The sequence below is a fragment of the Rhinatrema bivittatum genome, chromosome 6, assembly GCF_901001135.1.
Source record: "Rhinatrema bivittatum chromosome 6, aRhiBiv1.1, whole genome shotgun sequence".
NCBI lineage: Eukaryota > Metazoa > Chordata > Amphibia > Gymnophiona > Rhinatrematidae > Rhinatrema > Rhinatrema bivittatum.
In genome coordinates this window covers 161021589-161044039 of record NC_042620.1, presented here as the reverse complement: position 1 = coordinate 161044039, position 22451 = coordinate 161021589, and the positions used below count along the sequence as shown (strand labels likewise).

The 22451-nt window shown below is 46.5% G+C and overlaps 1 protein-coding gene across 4 annotated transcripts in view; it reads left to right on the top strand.

Moving 5' to 3' along the window:
* Positions 1 to 22451, top strand: part of GLS (glutaminase) — a 251083-nt gene that overhangs the window by 48074 nt on the left and 180558 nt on the right. For all 4 annotated transcript variants that reach the window (XM_029606093.1, XM_029606092.1, XM_029606095.1 and 1 more), the window contains exons 4-5: positions 9217 to 9346; positions 13187 to 13266. In XM_029606093.1, coding sequence (XP_029461953.1) covers positions 9217 to 9346; positions 13187 to 13266 — 210 coding nt within the window. The remainder of the gene's footprint in view (positions 1 to 9216; positions 9347 to 13186; positions 13267 to 22451) is intronic.

Sequence of the window (22451 nt, the reverse complement as noted above, 5' to 3'; positions counted from 1 at the left end):
CTTTGGAAAATCTGCAGGGCTCAAAATCAACCAGGATATTTATTTATTTATTTATAACTTTTATATACCGAGGTTCAATTAACAAGATTAATTATCACTTCGGTTTACATTACAACCAGCAAAATAACATAGACAAAGTCTTGTTTTACAATGAACAGGGAATAATAACCTGGATAAAACAAAGAACAGGGAAGAAATAACCTGGAAAACATAAAATGGGTGAAGCAAGTATAGAGAATAGGGTTTGTATAACTTGGGTGAAAAGCAAGGAAATTAAATAGGGGAGGACTGTGAAGGCTTTTATTACATCACCTTCATGAATGTGGTAGCTCTGGAACTGTGTTAGTGGTTTACCTCTTGCGTGAACCATTATCAGTGCATTGAGTTTAATAATGAGTATTCTCAAGGGCCTGAAACTACTATTGGACTGCCTCAAGGCTCAGCAGTTTGAGCTATGCTATTTAATACATATTTAACACCTCTGTGCAATGGATATAAACTATGGGCCAGATTTTAAAAGGGTTACGTGCGCTGAGCCTATTTTGCATAGGATAAGTCCGAGGCACTAGATAGCTATCTGTGGGAATGTACGTTCTATTTGGCCCGGTACATTTCCACTGAAATGGGTGGGAAGGGAAATGAAGTACTTAGGTGTATGCATCCCAGCTGATCTGTCCCAACTGTAAGAAGCAAACATCAAACCATTGATTAAAGCCACTACCACTTCATTCGCCCAATGGAAAACTTTTCCTCTTTCTCTCTGGGGGAAATTACAGCTCCCAGATGATGATCATCCCTAAATGGCTTTACGTTTCTCAAATGGCCCCACTTTGGATCACAAAAAGATACCATAAGAAAATTGACAAATTATTCCACCTTTTCTTATGGAATGGGAAGAAGTCCCACATATCTCTGCAGACCCTTGCTAGACCCTTAGCTCAGGGTGGGATAGGATGCCCTAACCTGAGGATGTATAATCTAGCCTCCATGTTGCTATGGGTTCAAGATTTTATCCTAGACTCAGCCAAGTACATCCCCCATGCTCATCTTAGCCAGTGGTACGAGACACCATCCTTAAATTTTGTAATATTAAGTGATTTCAAGGCTTTACCTCAACATTTAATTATCTCCTGCAGGAAGGTATGGGAGTTTCTATGCCAGATAGCAAGACACCAAAAGCTCACGTCTACCCTACCACTTTTAAGTCAAAATCCATTGTTCTCCTTGAGTTTAGGAACAACTGTGTTCGGTAACTGGAAAGCAAAAGGACTCACTTTTTTTTTCTATCAATTATATTCCCCAGAAACTCTCAAATTTCATAGCTTTCAAGAAATGCAGGAAACATTTCAAACCCCTAATCACCATTTTTATGGTTACCTACAAGCACGCCATTTTGCTGAGACCTCTGGAATGATGTTCCAGGAGCCGGATTCCTCTATAATATTACGGAAAATTATTTTTGCTGTATCCAAAACCATCTATAGCCTTTATCCGTAAAATGCTTATTCAAACTATTCAAGACAGATCTGCAACCACTCCATCAAAAATCGGCAGCCTGGTCTGATTTTCACCTATCCCATATTACTTTTCAAAAGTGGTTTTCGGATATTCCAAAGATATCTGAAAACGTTACATTGAGAGAAACCCACCTAAAGTTTCTCTGGTATTTTTATTGGACCCCCTAGCAGGACATTTAAGGCCACTCAATCACAGACAGATAGGTGCCCAAAGTGTGACAGAGCACCAGGAGACTATATCCACATGTTCCGGATATGTCCCTATGTCAAGCATTTTTGGCAGTGCATACATAATAAAGCACAAAAGATCATAGGCCGGAGTCTGCCTGCAGACCCAAATGCGTGGCTTTTTGGCAAGGCACATTACGATAACTCACACAGAAGTTTATACAATCAGCACTTAATTGCAAAAATGGGTGTTATAGGGAAGAAGGTTATCCTATTCCACTGGCTGCTGAAAACACCCCCTCAGAAGAACAATGGTTTCAAAAAATGATTAGACTATTCACACTTGAGTTTCTTTCCGTGAAGCGGAATTCTTTCAAAAAATGCCGAACAATGATGGAAAAATGGCAACCCTTTTATGAATATTTGTCTCCTACAGTCGAATTTAATATCAGTGGGTAACCCCCAATTGCCATCGCCATCATTGTAGAGGGGAGGAAAAAGCGGAGGCACGGACAACTGTTCACGTTGCCCAAGGGGATAGGAATCTATGGAAATACTCATAAACTGGGGAAATCCATAGTCAGCAATGCAAAGCCTAACCTTTTATATCCATGATCTCTCACACGATCTACATGTACTTCACTACCTCCACAAAAGTCAGGCACCCTCTGTAACAATGTTGAGTCGCCAAGCGAAATCTGCACAGTGTTCTTGTGTATTCTGCTTGGTATTTTATCTTTCTGATGTATCTTGACCTTCCTTCTATCAGAACTAGAAGAAAAACCAGCTTGAAGGTGGGGGAGGGAAAGGAGAGTGGAGAACAGGGTATAAGGGGGAAAACAATAGAGATTTCGAATATGTGAGCAAAAACTATTCAAGCTGTACTAAGATGTAATGTTTTCAGAATTTATATATGTAAAGAATGTTTGTTATTAGTAGCTATTCAGCGTCCGCTATAGCAGTACAGCAATGTTTGAGCTTGACCATGTACTTGTATCTTTCGCTACACGTTTATTATTGCTCTTTGTATATATTTCTAATGAAATATCTAATAAACATGATGGCCGAAAAAAAAAATATTCTTTTGTTGGCTAGCCGTTCGCCCCATATAACTAAGGCCACCAATATGGGGAATAATTCAAGAAACATTATGTTCCTCGTCTAACCTCTTGCCCTCCAGTTTGCAAGCCAGGGTTTGGCACACCATGAACCTTGATAATATACCCCAAATCCCCTACCACATGAAGCATCTGAGTAAATATCCAAGTCGCGGTTCGAGACTGGAGATTTCTGCCAAATTGATACCCCGTTGAATTCGCCCAGAAAAATTGACCCAAGCAGACAAATCCTTCAAGGCTGCAGATACCCGGATAAAGTGTTGCGGTTTGCTGATTCCCACTGTAGCCTAGGACAACCTCCTGAGAAATACTCTCCCCGTTGAGATGACTCTGCACGCAAAGTTTAGACTTCCCACGAGTGACTGTATGCTAGCCAAAGTCAGCTTTTTTGCTGCTAATGTATTCTTAAGCATTTTCCTCAACTTGTCAGAAGGAAACCTAGATTTCATCTCCTGCAAATCCAGCTCGATGCCCAAGAAGGACAAAACCGTGGATGGGCCCTCTGTCTTGCCTCTGGCTAGCAGCACTCTGAACTTCATCTAATAATTTAGCGCAAGTGTCAGACCCACCGGGCCCAACAAATAGAAAGTTGTCCAAGTAGTGAATGAGATTCGGAATGCCAACTCTCTGCTCCGCCACCCAATGTAAAAAAGAACTGAATAACTCAAAGGATGCACATGAAACTGCACATTCCGTAGGCATGCATTTGTTTTAAAAATATTGCCCCCTGAATCGGAAACCAAGCAAAGGGAAGCTACTTGGGTGGACAGGGAGCAACCTGAATGCCGATTCAGTCAGTTTTAGACATTAAGGTACCCTTCCCACAGCTCCTCAATGTGTGCGCATTGTCGAAAGGTGTGTATTGCACGGAACACTCATCCTGTGGCAATTGATCATTTACAAACTTCCCCGGTAGATACGATAGGTTCTGTATAAGTCTACATTTCCCAGGCTCCTTCTTGGGCATCACCGCCAGGGGAGAAAATATCATCTTCGCAAACGATGGGTCCGCGAAGGGGCTGGCCATACTACGTAGTGCTATTTCTGCGTTAATCTTCTGCTGCACTACCTTGATGTGATGCACTGCTGAACCCACATTGTGTGCCGCACCCTTGGGAATTTTGCCCCAGAAAGGAATTCAGAATCCCATCGAAGCCCTTGTAAAATCTTGACGGCTGCGCTCTTCTTGGAGTAATGGTCGAGCCAGGCTATCATACTGTCCAATTCCGCATTAAGCCTCTTAATTAAGCTGCCGGATGGGACCCAGAGTACACTGAACAGGCGTGCCTGAAATTGCAGTCCTGGAAATTGCAAGTGGACTTGTTAAAACGCCAGCAGACGACTTCGCCATTGGTGGTTGCGGACGATGTGGCGACCGGGTTGTTGGGTTGTGTGTTGCTGATCCCCTCGCACCCGCATCAGCTGCCTTGTTCTTAATCTGCCTAAGCCAAAGCTCCACATCCTGCATGCCCCATGACATGAACCGGTTCTCTTCCATTTTGTCCCTGAAGCGCTCGTCATAGTTCAGCCATGCCCACCCCTCATATTCTTTATATGCCTCGAGTATAGTATTGGTGTAACTCAACATGGGCGTGTACTGGCTCGGATCATTCTGCCCTACTATGCTGATCATCCTGAGGAAAGCCCTAGTCCAGTTAACTATATTCCTAGGCATCTTTTCTGGACCGCTTGCCTCATCCTGACCCTTGCTCTTCTTCCTATCACCCCTCTTCCTTCTCCCTTCCAATAAGCTAAAAATATCTACGTAAGTGTGCCCCTTGATTTTTTTTTTTTTTTTTACGCAGCGCCCTGGGAACGCTCTCCCACAACTGTCAGGCCGATTCATCAAAAGGTGCGGGAGAGCCGGCGTTCCATGTTGAGCACCCGCTCTCCTGACGTGCGCCCAGGCACCTCTCCTGGGCGCGCGATTTTGTATTTAAATTAGGGCGCGTGTCCCTGGTGCCTCCTTATTAGCGGAAACAGCGGCTGTCAGTGGGTCCGATAACAGACGCTTAATTTTACCGGTGTCTGTTTCCGAACCCGCCGACTGGCAGGCAGTTTTTTTTTTTTTTTAATGTATTTGATTTTTTTTATTTTTGGGGCCTCCGACTTAATATCTTTTATTGGGCAGGTGTTAATGTCTGTATTCCGGGCGACTAACTAATTGGCTCATCAATATGCGTTTGCGTTGAAAACGCGTGGCCAAACGGGTGCTAAACTGTACGCTCAGCCAAGTGCACCGTACTGAATCGGCCTGTGTGACAGGATAGTGAGTGCGAGCAGCCCCCTACTTGCTTTGTCCGGATCTGCCAAAGGCCTGGATGTGCCGCCTTTACCTGATGAGTGTGAACTGGACTAATCAGACGAACTGCTAGAACTGGACCCAGTCCTCACAGCCCACCTCCTGTTGCGCTTCCTCTTCCTGTCCTGTGCTACAGTCCCCACCTTAAGCGCCCCCCAGGACCTTTACTTGCCGTCCTCCCCCACCTTGATCCTTAATATTGGTTCCTTCACTGGGTGAGAGCGTACCTGACCCAACCTCCGTCGATGCTCCTGAACCGCTGACTGAGATGGCTGCTGTTGCAGGACGCTCGATCTCCACTGTTTCCTGTGCCACTGCCTTGCATGGTGCTTCTGCCGACTTAGACAGACCTCCAACAGAATCCTCACGCTGCTGTACTCCTGACACCCCCTGGTCAATGCCGCCTTGAGCTCACTGAGTAGCCTCGCTCCAGTTAAGGCTGTCTGTTCGCAAGGCTGCAGCTTGTCCCAACCATTCCAGTCACCGGGGCCGGGGTAATATACATAGGCCAGAAAGGGGGAATGCACGAATACACCCCCAGATAATTTGGGTAACTGGAGTCCCCTTGCGCGGCTGGGATTCCCACAACTGTTGGTACATTGCAAGTAGGGGGCCGCCCACACTCACTACCCTGCAGCTGTTGTGGGCCAGCCCATGTCAATCCCGTTGTGCCTCCGAATCCCACCCCGAATCCAACGGAAAACACTCCACCTGGAACCTGTCCCAGCCCAAGTCAAGCCTCCCGGAGTAGTCACAAGGCCCTGCCAGGTCCACACGGACAATTGCAGTCTGTTCATCGCCAGTGCAGCCTCCGGGCTGCCCGGGGGATGTGCATCCTCTCGTGGCAGCTGGGCCACCACTGCTTTGTCACCACTTGCTGGTCGCACTCGTATTACCTCTTCCATTCAAGACGCCATGTCTCATTGGCCACTGCGGCTCCATGGCACTGATCTGCCTTCCCTGACTCCAAACTCTGCCGCAACTCGGCTCATATGTATGTCTCTGCTGGCCGGCTTGCCCCTCAGACTAGCATCAGATTTCACAGTGCTTCGTCAAACCAGTCCCATCATCCCTGCATCTCCTGTCCGCCCCACTGCTCCTGTCACTGAATCCCTGCCCCCCTTTGCTTATTTGTTTTAGCACCTCTTACCGCCAAGTGCTGCTATACGATTGCTGCGGGGGGGGGGGGGGGCTCGCTGCTACTCTGCCAGACGTGCACGCTGGCCTGCAAAGAGCTGCCAAATCTCCCCTTCCGTTCCTGTTCTCCATGTATGCTGACCAGGGTGATAATCTGCAGGAGGGAACCAGGGAAGTTTGCTGGCTGAGCGATCAAGCCGAAGTCTGCCAGTTCCAAGCCGAGCTGCACAATGAGAACAATGCCGATGGTGCCACAGTGCTGCCGCTGCTGCTAATATGGTGCCCCGGACAACGGCCGGGACTTTTAAATTGGACCCACACATATCATCACGAGGTGCCGCCAACTGTCGCTCTGGCATCCTGTGCATGCGTGGTCCCCAGATATCTCATGGGCTTGCACATGCATGGGATTTTTGCCACGCAGGAACAGTGCCAGAGGGTTGGCGCTGCAACCTTGTGCAGACACCCTCAAACAGAGGAAAAGAGTAGAGGCCATGGCAGGGAGCAGAGCAGAGAAGCCCAGTGCCAGGTTGATGAACCAAGCGATGGCTGGGGAGAGGGTGGCCCGGTTCTGCCCTTTCTTCTCACATTCGGGCCGATACAGTAAGGACGCGTAAGAAACAGTGTGGCAGTGCTGGGCGCCCGCTCATTTGCCGCGCGCATATTTTGGTTCACATACCGCTCGATTCAGTATTCAAATTAGACGCAAATCCAAGCAGCGTCCAAAGCGTGTCAATGAAGCGGTAGGTGCTCGCAATCCATTATACTGTATAGAGCAGTATGCAGCGCCTGTACAGTATCCAGGGTGCGCTGGTACCTGTCCTTTGAAATGTCATTTGAAATGTCATTCCACCAGGTAAGTGGATGGTTCTTTTCTACAGACCCCGCTGCCTTGAGCGCCCAGCCGGACGTCCTAGCCATGACCTTGGACGTCCGGCCGGGCGCTCAAGGCAGCGGTGCCTCTGATCATGGACGCCTGGATACAGGCGGGAAGGTCCATGAACGGACGCCGCAACCGTGGACGTCTGAGGTCGCGGCTTCCGTTCATGGACCTTCCCGCCTGTAGGCATTGCTACCTTGAGCGCCCGGCCGGACGTCCAAGCCGTGACCTTGGACGTCCGACCGGGCGCTCAAGGCAGTGGTGCCTCTGTTCATGGACGCCGCGACCTTGGATGTCCGAGGTCGTGGCTTGGACATCCGGACGGGTGCTCAAGGCAGCGGACGTCCGCACCGCTGTAGGCAGCTGTAGGCACCGCTGCCTTGAGCGCCCGACCTCTGACATCCAAGCCGAGGGCTGACGAGCGAATCAGTAGTCTCTCTATATTATAAAAGTATTAGGGATGCTGGGCAATCACGTCAGCATGCTCACGCAACACTACACACGCAGGAGGGCCTCACATTTTGAGCATTTCTCAACCACTGTCCGGTACGAAGCTGACTGAACACCATACTAACGCCAGGGACAGGGTAGGCAGTAAATATTCAGGTTAAAGATGCGGTAAATGAGCTGGTTAACAGGGCGATAATTTGGGCGCACGTTACTGTATCGGAGGGAATAGCTAATCCGATCATTAACATGTCATATACATGCGGCAGGCAGAAAGGGATACGCGTCCTTTTCGGCAAGCGGTAAGGACGCGTAAGCCGATGCTGAATCGCAGGTACGCCTTACGCGTCCAAAACATGCGTCCAAAGTGGGTTAAAAACCGGGTAACCATGGCCGCGCTTTACTGTATCAGCCCGATTGTGGGGAAATGTGTTTGAAGTTCACATACTTAAACCAACATCCAGATCTTTCTCCCCCCCTCTGTTTGTATGTGTTGCCCATCAGTGTTCTGTTTCCATTTTTATTATTATTTTTAATTTATTTTTTTTTAAGTATTTTGGGGGAATGCACAAATGATCCTTCTTCCTTCATGTCAATCTTTGGTCTTCAGTGTATGTATTCTGAACAGTCTGATTAATGAAGACAGTCTTGGTAAAGATGCTGATTTAGAAACTGAATAGAGTAGGGATGGGCAAACTATTTCAAACTGGTCCATATATTGGCTCTTGCCTGGGCTGGTGGAAAGCCCCTTTGGAGCATCTTGTGATTTTTTTTTTTTTTTTTTTTTTTAAAGCATTGCAAACCTCAAGTATGTGTATGAGTGGACTGGGTGAGGTGTGCAAGTGAGCGCATGAAATATGTATGACTGACTGGATGTGAGTAATGGAGGGTATGAGTGGGTGGGGTGTGTCTGTTAAAACATTGAATGGGCAGGTCTTGTCTCATATGTGACTGGTTGGGGGTGCATGAGTGACTGGAGTGTCATCTTCCAGTGGATGCAGCATTCTCCCTCCCTCATCAGCAGGTTAGTTCCCAGGCTGCACCAGACTAAAATAAAATAAAAATCTCTAGCCTATTAAGTGTTGTTTTTGTATCATCCCCAGCCCTAGCCCTACCCACCACCCCATGGCAGCTTGCTTCATTCTGTGCCTACCTACCTACCTTTGGGGGTCTAGGTGGGGGCTGCTCAACACGAGGACAGAAGGCTCCTACTTCTGCTCCTCCTACCTCAAATTGGCTGCAACAACATAAAAATGTCAGTAGAAGGTAACATCTCTAGCTACAAATGCTGACCTGCCTGCCGACACTATGAACAAAGGATTGAAATGTTACTCTTGATATTGGGCAGAGTATTGGTAGGCCGGAGATAATCTACTTTTCAGCACAGGTAGGCATACTGAAAAGTAGATGCTGAGCTGGTTTTGGCCCATGTGCCATAATTTGCCCATTCTTGGAATCGAGCAGCTATAAACTGGAAGCTCTTGAAATAAATGGTGAAAAAAGATTTGATTATGATTCTGAATTAATGCTGTTGACATGGCTGAATAGTAAAATTGAAACTTAGGCCAGACCCAAAGAAATTTGACCAAAATCTGCCAGGAAATAAGGTTACTGTTTAAACTTACTTCATTCTCTTGTATTTCACAGGTGTGTACAAAGCAACATTGTATTACTGACTCAGGCTTTTAGAAGGAAGTTTGTTATTCCAGATTTTATGTCTTTTAACTCGCACATTGATGAACTGTATGAAAGTGCTAAGAACCTATCAGGAGGAAAGGTATGAACATAAATGTATTTCTTGTATGTTCTGTCACTTCCAAATAAAGATAAACTTTGTAAATGTAGTTGAGCACCAAAATAAAACACATTTCTGCATCCAGGTTTTTCTCATTTTATTCTTACCTCCACCCCTACATATAAATAGCTCTCCTATGATTTGTTTTGTTTATATTATTTCCTGTAAGAATAATCAATTTGCTATTTAGTGATCCCCCTGAACATGTCTAGGCTCAACAAATGGGATGAATGGTCATGTAGACACTAATGTAGAATCTAGCTAGTACCACTGATCCTTTTTTTCCTTCCAACCAAATCTTGCATTCTGCTTGCCAGTACAGCCATTCTTTAGACTTCGAATGCCTAAGCTGCTGCAGAAAGAAAACAGATCTATGTCCATGGGATAGTGGGAGGTTTTAGCCAGTGCTGGAGAGCAGTGTCATGTGATACTATAGTAGATGATTGCATATAAATGACCAATTGGCCTCCTCTGGTTGCCCAAATTAAGGCTATATTCCAGTTGCCATCTCTTCAAACTTTATTGCCTTCAAGATGTCGCTTCTTATCCAAGTTGGTTTTGTTTTCTTCTCACATTGGGGGGTGGGGGGGAATGAGCTTGAAGTTTGCATACTTAAACCAACATCCAGATCTTTTTCTCCCTCTATATCTGTTACCCAACCTCTCAAACTTTGTTCTTATGGCTGCTATCTGTCTCTATCCCAAACATGCTTAAATTCTGTATTTCCTTTGGAAATTTAGCTACAAGTTCCATGGATACAGATGTACCCATGTATTTTGCAACAACACTGGCTATGTAAAATTGTCCTTATAAATACACATAAGTAGATCACTCAAATTCTCTACTTTTGCCAGAATCAGTTCAGAGATGAAGAACAACCAAAAAAAGTTTTGCCAAGAAAGTGTTGAATTCTTAGCAAAAATACAGTGAGTGCATGGAAGATTCTTAGCTCAGGATGAATGATCCTCAATAGCTGGTGCACTTTTTTCACTGTGAGTGCAAATTTTAAATCCAGTCCTGTTTTTCTCTGTTTTATGTTTTTGTTTTTTTTATATGTATCCTGCATAAAGGGCATTTACACACTAGAAAAATATGAAATGAACAATCTGGCTGATGAAGTCTTCATTGCACAAATCTATGTGGGAGAGAGATTCAGACTAATAACATTTTATGTGTATCAGAAATTTAAAACTGCTAAAGAAATCTTGTAGAGAACAAAATTGGCTTGTCTGAAAATTGCACCCTTTAGAACATGGTTCAAATACTCATATTTTTTAGTTGCATGAAAAAGAGGGCATTTCTTGGGGGTCATGTTTAAAGTACATGCATGGAATTCAACTTTTATATCTGCATCCATACTTTCTGCTGTTGCAGAAAAAGGAGCTGCAAAGTGCAGCGACTTTTTATGACAATGTAGGGAATTCTTGAACCATGTAGGCAATTTTTGGAGAAACTACCTACAACTTCCATGGGTTCAAAAGTACCTGCATGCTTTGCACATAAATGAACTGCTGAAAATTAACCCTATAAGTGTGTATGGGACGTGGAGCCTGCAAACTTTATCCTTAAATGAGAATTTCTTTTGTAGTCTAGTGATATGTTGATGCTTGTATACCAGGGATTGTCTTTCTCATTAGAGGTTAAAAGCATATGGAAATGTATATTTTGTATACATGTATATTTTGTATAAAATGATGATCGAGGGGTTAAAGGGGCACTTAGAGAAGATAAGGCCATCGCGGAAAGATTAAATGATTTCTTTGCTTCGGTGTTTACTGAAGAGGATGTTGAGGAGGTACCCATAATGGAGAAGATTTTCATGGGTAATGATTCAGATGGACTGAGTCAAATCACAGTGAGCCTAGAAGATGTGGTAGACCTGATTGACAAACTGAAGAGTAGTAAATCACCTGGACCGGATGGTATACACCCCAGAGTTCTGAAGGAACTAAAAAATGAAATTTCAGACCTATTAGTAAAAATTTGTAGCTTATCATTAAAATCATCCATTGTACCTGAAGACTGGAGGATAGCAAATGTAACCCCAATATTTAAAAAGGGCTCCAGGGGCGATCCAGGAAACTACAGACCGGTTATCCTGACTTCAGTGCCAGGAAAAATAATGGAAAGTGTTCTAAACATCAAAATCACAGAACATATAGAAAGACATGGTTTAATGAAACAAAGTCAGCATGGCTTTACCCAGGGCAAGTCTTGCCTCACAAATCTGCTTCACTTTTTTGAAGGAGTTAATAAACATGTGGATAAAGGTGAAACAGTAGATGTAGTATACTTGGATTTTCAGAAGGCGTTTGACAAAGTTCCTCATGAGAGGCTTCTAGGAAAAGTAAAAAGTCATGGGATAGGTGGCGATGTCCTTTCGTGGATTGCAAACTGGCTAAAAGACAGGAAACAGAGAGTAGAATTAAATGGACAATTTTCTCAGTGGAAGGGAGTGGACAGTGGAGTGCCTCAGGGATTTGTATTGGGACCCTTACTTTTCAATATATTTATAAATGATCTGGAAAGAAATACGACGAGTGAGATGATCAAATTTGCAGATGACACAAAATTATTCAGAGTAGTTAAATCACAAACAGATTGTGATAAATTGCAGGAAGACCTTGTGAGACTGGAAAATTGGGCATCCAAATGGCAGATGAAATTTAATGTGGATAAGTGCAAGGTGATGCATATAGGGAAAAATAACCCATGCTATAATTACACAATGTTGGGTTCCATATTAGGTGCTACAACCCAAGAAAGAGATCTAGGCGTCATAGTGGATAACACATTGAAATTGTCAGTTCAGTGTGCTGCGGCAGTCAAGCAAACAGAATGTTGGGAATTATTAGAAAGGGAATGGTGAATAAAACAGAAAATGTCATAATGCCTCTGTATCGCTCCATGGTGAGACCGCACCTTGAAAACTGTGTACAATTCAGGTCACCGCATCTCAAAAAAGATATAATTGCGATGGAGAAGGTACAGAGAAGGGCTACCAAAATGATAAGGGGAATGGAACAGCTCCCCTATGAGGAAAGACTAAAAAGGTTAGGACTTTTCAGCTTAGAGAAGAGACAGCTGAGGGGGGATATGATAGAGGTGTTTAAAATCATGAGAAGTCTAGAACGGGTAGATGTGAATCGGTTATTTACTCTTTCGGATAGTAGAAAGACTAGGGGGCACTCCATGAAGTTAGCATGGGGCACATTTAAAACTAATCGGAGAAAGTTCTTTTTTACTCAACGCACAATTAAACTCTGGAATTTGTTGCCAGAGGATGTGGTTAGTGCAGTTAGTATAGCGGTGTTTAAAAAAGGATTGGATAAGTTCTTGGAGGAGAAGTCCATTCCCTGCTATTAAGTTCACTTAGAGAATAGCCACTGCCATTAGCAATAGTAACATAGAATAGACTTAGTTTTTGGGTACTTGCCAGGTTCTTATGGCCTGGATTGGCCACTGTTGGAAACAGGATGCTGGGCTTGATGGACCCTTGGTCTGACCCAGTATGGCATTTTCTTATGTTCTTATTATAGTTTTGTAATACATCCTAAGATGAGCAATTTTACAGAGCAAAATATCCTAATCAAGAGGTAAGCCATGCTGTAATAAAACTTTTTCTTAAAGTGAAAGATGAGAAGCAAAGCTAGAGAAAAAGTAATTAACTTAATTTATGGTCCTGATGCACTGAAATGTTTTTCCCATTGTGTCTAGGAGAAAAATGCATAATACATAGACCCCATAGACTGGCATTAACACTGATTTGATAAATTACATTTTTTATTTTTATTTATTTATTTTTTTACTAATTCTACACAGGTGGCTGATTATATTCCTCAGTTGGCCAAGTTCAGTCCGGATTTATGGGGAGTTTCACTTTGCACAGTGGATGGACAGAGGTATATAATTTAAAAAAAAACTTGTAAAGAAGTATGAAGATGCTCTTCATTAAGAGGGTAACTTTCAATGGGACTTGTGTGGGTAAATTAGGGCTTTGATCTCTGACATGTTCTTTAGAAAATTATGCAGCCGATGCACATGTAATTATATATATATTTGTACATATATGTATTATATATGTACAAATATTCACTCTATACATGTACTTTTATGCACATAGGGGAAAGGCATTCCAGGGGGTGGAATCTGGAAAGGGTTGGGCGTTGCGTGCACACTTTTTTATTTTAAAAAGTATGTTCCGAAATTCTGTCTGCAAAACTATACACATCCAGTAGCAGGTGAAAGTATGTGCATGCAGTTTTGCTGAGATAATTTGCAGAGGAAATTTATGCTTGCAAGTCCATTTTATGTGCGTAGTTGCTGGCCAACTTATGTGCAATATTAGAAAATTCCCTGTACGTACCTGGATCAGTCCAGACAGTGGGTTATATCCCCCGTCCAGCAGATGGAGTCAGAACAGAGTTTGAGAGCGTCAGCATATAGAGTAGTGCACTCTCTGCTGGAGCTCAGTATTCTTCTGACTCCAGCAGATGTGAGTGGGGGGATCCACTAGCTCCCCCAGATTGACAGGGTTTCTTCATTTTTGGTTATTTCTTTCTTTTTCTCCACAGTATTTCCCTGTCTTATGTTTCTCTTCATTTTGGATCCTTAAAATTAAAAAAAATAAAATAAAATAAAGACTTCAATTTTTGAGGAGGCGTGTGTCTGTGGCTCTGCCTTCTCTATTCGGTACTCCTTTCCTCTTCTGTTGGGGTAAGTGGAAGTTTTTTGAGTTTCTTTCTCCACAGGTTTGCTTCTTTTTGGTGGTGCCCCGTGGATGCCGGTGGTTCTGGCCTCTCCACGCGTCGTTTGTGGGTCCCGCGGTTCGCAAGCTCCGCCCACGGGTGTGTGCTCAACTGAAACGGGGGCTTCCCCCGCAGTTCCTGGACCCCTTCGGCGGGTTGTTAGGGCCATTCCAGGTCCCCCCGCAGCACTAGCTCGTTTTTGGGCCCCCCCCCCCCGAGGCTTTTTTTCCCAGTGCTGACATGCCACGGTCCTCGAGGTGTGAGGCCTGCGGCGAACCGGGGAATCAGTTTCTGAGGGAGCGGCTTTGTGAGCGGTGCTTCCCCAACAGGGAAGGCACCCTGCAGTCCTCCGGTGCGATTTCGGACCTGCCGCCTCCTCAGCCCGGGCGGCGCGGGCCGGCCACGACGCCGCCTTTGGCGGCAATGGCGGCCATTTTAGGGGGACAGCGTGAGACGGACTCGCTCCCAGATGCAGACAGGATTGGTTGCACTGGCTCTCAACAGGCTTTGCCCCCGGCGGGGGGTTTGCCCGACCGGGGCTCCCAGGATGGTCCCCCCCCCCCCAGGGATTCCAATCAGCTCCCCGTTTTTCTCACCTGATTTTATTCTGGCAATGCACATGGCTTATTTGCAGGGTATGGGAGCGCAGGCGTCGAATCCCCTGGGGGCCCCTCCCCCCAAGGTTCCTAAACTTGCTGTTGGTCTCACCGCCTCGCCCGTTACGCCTGGATCCCTGCCGGGTCCCTCTCCCGTGCCACCCCGGCGTACCACGGGGGCGGCTTCGCCGGTGAGAGACGACTCCCCGGAACCCCCGGAGGCGCATCCGGATGGACATACGGAGGGGGACGACCCTCGAGCCCTACGGATTTTTCAAAAAGAACTCATCCACCATATTATTCAGGAGCTGGACCTCGACCCACCTCCAGATCCGCCGATCCCTGTGGCTCCTACCGTCGCCACCTCTTCTCGCAAAGGGGATCCAGTACTTGCCGCCCTCCGTCCTAGGGCAAGGGCTTTCCCTATCCATGAGTCCTTCCTACAGCTTCTCACCAGGGAGTGGGACACTCCCGAGGCGTCCTTGAAGGTCACACGCGCCATGGAAAAGCTATACCCGCTCCCTGAGGATTTTTTGGATCTTATCAAGGTGCCCAAGGTGTATTCAGCGGTGTCGGCAGTGACCAAGAGGACGACCATCCCGGTCACGGGTGGAACGGCCCTGCGGGATACGCAGGACCGTAAATTAGAAACCTTCCTCAAGGGGGTCTTCGAAGTCTCTGCCCTAGGTATGCAGGCCGTGATGTGCAGTTCGCTTGCGCAAAGGGCCAGCTTACTCTGGGTACAGCAGCTTCTCACCTCTCAGGAGTTGCCCCCCAAAGAGGCCGCCCAGGCGGACAGTCTGGAATCTGCCATAGCATACGGGGCGGATGCCTTGTATGATCTCTTTCGTGTAATGGCGCGGTCCATGGTTTCGGTTGTAGCAGCCAGACGGCTCTTGTGGCTTCGCAACTGGGCGGCGGATGCTTCCTCCAAGTCGAGCCTTGGCTCCCTCCCCTTTCGGGGGAAGTTTTTATTTGGAGAGGACCTGGATCAGATCATCAAGTCACTGGGGGAAAATTCGGTGCATCGGCTGCCGGAGGATAGACAGCGTTCCTTCAGGTCATTTTCTTCCGGTAGAACCAGGGCCAGGGCACAGCGACGTTATAGGTCTTACCGGCAGTCCGGTTCCCGGACACAGCCGACAAGATTCCAGCCTTGGTCTCGTTCCTTTCGTGGGCGGAGGCTCGTGAGAGAGGGTCCAGGGCAGGGAAATCCGCCCACAAAGTCCTCCCAATGATGCCAAAGGAGCCCACTTCTCACCTCCCCGGATCGGAGGCCGCCTCATGGACTTCTACGAGGAGTGGGCAGTTATCTCCACGGACCAGTGGGTGCTGGACACCATAAGAGACGGTTACGCCTTGGAGTTTGTCCGCCCCCCGAGGGACCGGTTCATCTTCTCCCCCTGCGGTTCCGACCTCAAGAGGATAGCGGTTCAACAAACACTAGACTGACTGCAGGAAATAGGGGCCATCGTTCCCGTCCCCTTCGAGGTGGGCTTGGGCCACTATTCCATTTACTTCATCGTTCCCAAAAAGGACGGTTCCTTTCGGCCCATCCTGGACTTGAAGGAGGTAAACAAGGCCCTCAGGGTCAGCCGGTTCCGCATGGAGACTCTTCGATCAGTGATTGCCGCAGTGCACAAGGGAGAATTCCTCGCTTCACTGGATCTCTCGGAAGCATACTTGCACATTCCCATCCTGCCGGCTCACCGGCGGTATCTTCGCTTCAAGATTCTCGGTCAACACTTTCAGTTCAAGGCGCTTCCCTTCAGTTTGGCGACCGCACCTCGGACCTTCACAAAGATCATGGTAGTGGTGGCGGCGGCCCTCCGCAAGGAGGGTATCCTAGTACATCCGTACCTAGACGACTGGCTGATTCGAGCGAAGTCCTTCTCACATGGTCAGACCTCAGTGGCCAGAGTAGTACAATTCCTATGCTCTCTGGGCTGGGTGGTGAACCTTCCAAAGAGTTCCCTTATGCCCTCGCAACACCTGGATTTCTTAGGAGCGAGATTCGATACCCGGCGGGGTATGGTGTTCCTGCGCCAGGACAAGGCGCAAGCCCTGAGGGAGCACGTGTCTCGGTTTTCGGCTTTGGAAGAACCAACCGCCTGGAATTATCTGCAGCTCCTGGGAGTAATGGCCTCCACCATCGACATGGTACCCTGGGCGTTTGCACACCTGCATCCACTGCAGGCGTCCCTGCTATCCCGTTGGAAACCAGTCTCCCAGGAGTATCAGGTGATCCTGCCGCTTCCACCATTAGCCAGGAAAAGCCTGGATTGGTGGCTTGTCCCCTCGCATCTGGCTCGGGTAGTCTCGCTCGAGGTTCCCAATTGGGTGGTGGTGACCACCGATGCCAGCCTCGCGGGATGGGGCGCCGTCTGCGAAAGAAGCGCCACGCAGGGGACTTGGACGCCAGAGGAGGCAAAGTGGCCGATCAATCGCCTGGAAATGAGAGCCGTGCGTTTCGCTCTCCAGCGTTTTCTTCCCCTGGTGCGACACAGAGAGGGGAGGATCCTCTCGGACAACGCCACCACCGTGGCCTACATCAATCGTCAAGGGGGGACAAGAAGCAAGCATGTCTCCCTCGAGTCAACTCCCCTGATAGAGTGGGTGGAGAGCAATCTCGTCCGGATAGCGGCCTCTCACATCGCCGGGGTGGACAACGTTCAGGCGGACTTCCTGAGTCGTCAACAGCTAGACCCCGGCGAGTGGGCTCTCTCCGACGAGGCAATGCATCTCATCGTCCGTCGTTGGGGGACTCCATGCCTCGATCTAATGGCGACCTTTCTCAACGCCAAGGCTCCACGCTTCTTCAGCCGCAGAAGAGAGCGCGGTGCGGAGGGGGTGGATGCCCTCGCCCTTCCGTGGCCGTCGGATCAACTGCTCTATGTGTTTCCTCCTTGGCCTCTGGTCGGCAAGGTTCTCCGCAGGTTGGAACATCATCGAGGGACTGTAATTCTCGTCGCCCCGGAATGGCCCCATCGGCCATGGTTCGCAGATCTACTTCAGATGTTAGTGGACGGCCCACTTCGCCTGTCCCATCTTCCTCATCTTCTGCGTCAGGGGCCGGTATTTTTCGAGCAGGCAGAACTCTTCTGTCTTGCGGCCTGGCTTTTGAACGGCGCCGTCTACACCACAGAGGCTACCCGGAGACAGTGATCTCAACGATGCTTCGTTCCCGCAAGCCTTCGACCTCCGTCACTTACGTTCGAGTTTGGAAGGTCTTCGAAGCCTGGTGCTCCCACCGCGGGGTCCAAACCATGGAGGCGACTGTCCCGCTGATCCTTCATTTCCTACAGGATGGTCTGGATAAAGGTCTCGCCTATAATTCGCTCCGGGTTCAGGTGGCGGCCTTGAATGTCTTGGTACAGAAGGACTGCTATCTACCCCTTCAGCTGGATATTGCACGTTTTCTGAAGGGTGCCAAACACCTACGGCCACCGGTCAGGGATCCTTTCCCTTCTTGGAGCCTCAACTTGGTGCTGCGAACGCTGTCGGGCCCTCCTTTTGAACCCCTGAGGGGGTCCTCCCTCAAGGACCTGACCCTCGAGACGGTTTTCCTGGTATCCATCTCTTCTGCTCGCCGGATCTCAGAGCTCCAAGCCTTGTCCTGCCGGGACCCTTATCTGCGTTTCTCCGACTCCGGGGTTTCCCTTCGTACGGTGCCATCCTTCCTACCAAAGGTGGTCTCGGCCTTCCACGTCCATCAAACGGTGGAGCTTCCAGCGTTCGCTCCAGAGGAACCCCGGTCTCTCCGGCTCCTGGACGTCAAGCGTGTGCTGCTCCGTTACCTGGAGGTTACCAATGACTTCCGGGTATCCGATCATTTGTTTGTCCTCTGGTCAGGACCGAGGAGAGGTTCTCAGGCATCCAAGACGACTATTGCGTGCTGGATAAAGGACGCCATCTCATCGGCTTACATTGCGGCGGGGCGGGTGCCGCCTCGCAGCGTGTCGGCTCATTCCACGCGATCCCAAGCGGCGTCCTGGGCGGAATCTCGCTCCGTTTCCTCCCAGGAAATCTGCCGTGCGGCGACGTGGAAGTCGTTGCACACTTTTTCCAGACATTACAGACTACACCTGGCGCCTCAGTACACGGGTTCTTTTGGCGATCAAGTTCTCCGAGCAGGTCTCTCAGGACCCCACCCGGTTTAGGGAAGCTTGGGTACATCCCACTGTCTGGACTGATCCAGGTACGTACAGGGAAAAGAAAATTATTCCTTACCTGCTAATTTTCGTTCCTGTAGTACCATGGATCAGTCCAGACGCCCACCACTAGGGGTTTCATTAGGTCCTGCTCGGATTCTTCCAGGTAACTTTCATTCTGTTTGTCTCTGATTATTGTTACTGTTCACAGCTCCTCACAAGTTGACTGTTGGTGGTCCCGTTGACCGTTTGTTTACTTATATTTTTCTCTGTTCCTTTTTGGGGACGGATCTGGATCCAAAATGTTGTGTTTTGCTTTTGGGCTTTGCTATGTGTAATACTGAGCTCCAGCAGAGGGTGCACTACTCTATATGCTGACGCTCTCAAACTCTGTTCTGACTCCATCTGCTGGACGGGGGATATAACCCACTGTCTGGAGTGATCCATGGTACTACAGGAACGAAAATTAGCAGGTAAGGAATAATTTTCTTTTACCCCTAAGAGAAGCAATTTTCAGTGCTATATACCCAGATAAAATGACTTTAGCTGCATTTCAGGGGACATTATGCAACAAATGTACATACAGTTTCCATAGTGTGCATGTTTTCAGCTTGGAGAAAGTAGATGTTTCTGTGGGCATGCTTAGGTCGGGGAAGGAACACTGAGCGTACATTTTGATTTTGAAATGTATGGTCGCTGTTTTGCACCCCTTTCGCAATCAGCACATGTACTTTGCTCCTGCTAATTTTCAAGAGAAAACACATACTTTCTCTGAAAATGTGCATAAAATCATCTCTTACTTTGAAAATAGCTCTTTCATCGTCTGATCAGATGGTTTGGGCTATGGAAAGCACTGTATGAAGCCAGATTTGAGTGCACATTAAGATGAATTTTTTTGTCAAATGCATAGAAAGAAATATGACCCATAATTAACTTGTGTATCATTAATAGATTGCTTGAAGATATGATGTAAATTCAGTTCACAGCACACAGTTGTTTGACTGCTCTCCTCCCTCACATAATCTAAAATTCAATCCATGTGTAGTACAGAATTGATTTAATATTCAGTACGAAATGTACAAATTATTTTTCCATAGAAATAAAATGGGGTGACCCTTTAATATATTTGGCTCTTAATATGTTTTGGATAGTATGTGCTGTGATATTACTTCTGCAGTGTGTTTGATTGCTGTCGGCTCAGTGGCAGTACTATGTGGAGAGACCTGGGCTTGATTCTGTCTGGTCTTCCATTCCCCAGGTTGATTGAGCATGTTGCAGAAGCAGCGTTCACAGCTCCTGGGGGGAGGCAGTCTTTGTCATTGTACAGTGACAACACATAGCTGTATGTAGGGGGCATGACTGCAGGGTTCCAAGCCAAGGACTCTCTTCAAAGGACAGATGAGTTGGGTGAGGGGAAAAATCCTTGGTTAGCTGCAAATGGAGGCTCATGATGCCAGCCCTGGTTCCTACTAACTTGGAAACATAAAGGAGCAGAAAGAAGCTGCCAAGTTAAAAACATTGTTAAATATTTTAGCTCCAGTGGTGCATTGCATTTGGATGAAAGGTGTGAAGGTAGTGAGGAAATGGATAAAACGAAGTACTGGGAAATTGTCAAATGATTTTCAAAGCAACTTATGTGAATTTGTAGCTGCTTGGTAAAAACTAGTGGCACTTCCTTCTCCTAGGACAAGCAGGATGATAGTCCTCACATGTGGATGACATTAACCGATGGAGCCCGGCACAATGAACATGGCCAGCTTGCCACTATCCACACCGGGTCTCTCTTCAGTCCTTTCCTTTCCACAGAGTGAATATCTCGTGGAAGTGGAGCTCATGCTCTTTTCTCTGGAAAATCTAAAAAAAAAAAAAAAGTGAGGGTTTTATTTATTTATTTGTTTTTTCTTCCTGCGCTTCTCCTTTGGTTCTCGCCCCTTTCTCGGTTGGTAGTATTTTTTTCGTGCTTCTCCCGTACCTGCCAGTTGTCGTACCTTTTGTGGTTCCAGGTGAGCCTCTGGGTGGCCTCGGGCTTCCATCGAAGCCCCCAGACTATGTCCTCTGACAGATCCACACGATGTGTACATCCTCTGCCTGGGGGAATTTCACAAAATTCAGGGCTGCGAATTGTGCCCTCAAATAACCCCAAAAGGATATCAGGCTAGGTTGGATAAAATGGAGAAGGTTTTTGATCATCTAATGGTCCAACTGACTCCCTCGAGATTTAAGAAGCCCGAACAAGCATATATTCCAGGAGAAGTTCAAAATGCATTCCCTCCACATTATTCTCACCCTTATCCAGGAGTGGATTTGCCTTTGCATATTCCCATTCATCCCTCCCACTGGTTATGCTTGTGATTTATGGTGGACTCTTCTGACTATCAGTGCAGAGTGCTCCCCTTCAGTCTTTAAGCAGCACAGAGAGTCTTCACCAAGTTCCTGGTTGTAGTAGCAGCGTATCTGTGTGATCAGGACTGGATGATTGGCTTGTGATGACAAATTCCAAGGAAGGTGTGCTCACCTTCCTGCAGGAAAATTATGCACATCTCTAATTAGATGGATATGGGTGGAATTATCCATGTACAGTTATACCTTCTCCAAACAAAGTATAACTTATGCATGGTATCTTACTCGTGTACTTTCAATTATATGAAAGCATATGTGCAAGTTGTATCCTTGCTCCAACTCTGCCCTCTAATGCCTACTCCGTGTGCATGAAAGTATAAACAAAACTAGGTTATATGTATATTTTTACATGCACTGGCCACTAGTTGACTTTCAAAACGCCACTTATGCACATAAGTTACTTTGAAAATTAGGCCCATAAAGGGGAAAGCAGTCACATCAATCCTCTTTGCAGGTTTATGTTGCCATCATATAACGTATCCTGTTAAAAAGTTGTTTGCTTTAGAAAACATTTTCCTCTCTGTATTTTGCTAACAATTTGGATTTGTCATTGTGTATATGCTACATCACTCAAATTGATATGATTATTGATAAAACGCTGAGTAATGTGGGAAAGTGAAGGGAACTAACTAGAAGTCAACTGTTTTCAGAGTTGCTGTAAGGGAGAATATTTTTTTTGCATGAAATGGAAAGCTTGGAAAACATTAGAGTTCATTCTGTGTCTTTATTTTCTTTGGCACATGCACAATAAAATTTGTAAGCACAAATGAAATGGACAGAAAGGTGTCAACTTGACTTTTTGAACCTGACTTGGCATTGACTGATTCGTCCTTATCTAGCACTGTAAATGCTTACACAAGTTTAGATAGGACTACTAGGTATTAAGGCCCAAATTATATATTTCTCTCTAGATAAATTAATCCAAGTACATTTTGTAATCTATATCACTAACTTTTTATTCTGATAAATTTTGAACTCCTCAAGCCCTTATCTTTTCATGTAAATTGTTCTAGGGGAATAGGTATTTTTTATTTTTTTTTCTTCAATAAGCGCATTGTATTTTTTTCACTGACTGTTGCTACTTTTCTATCAAATCGATGAGGAAAAATTTATATTCAAGAACTTTCAGACAAATCTGAAGAACATTTTGTGATTTTTTGCGATGTTAAATTTAGTCAGTTGGATATTGTGC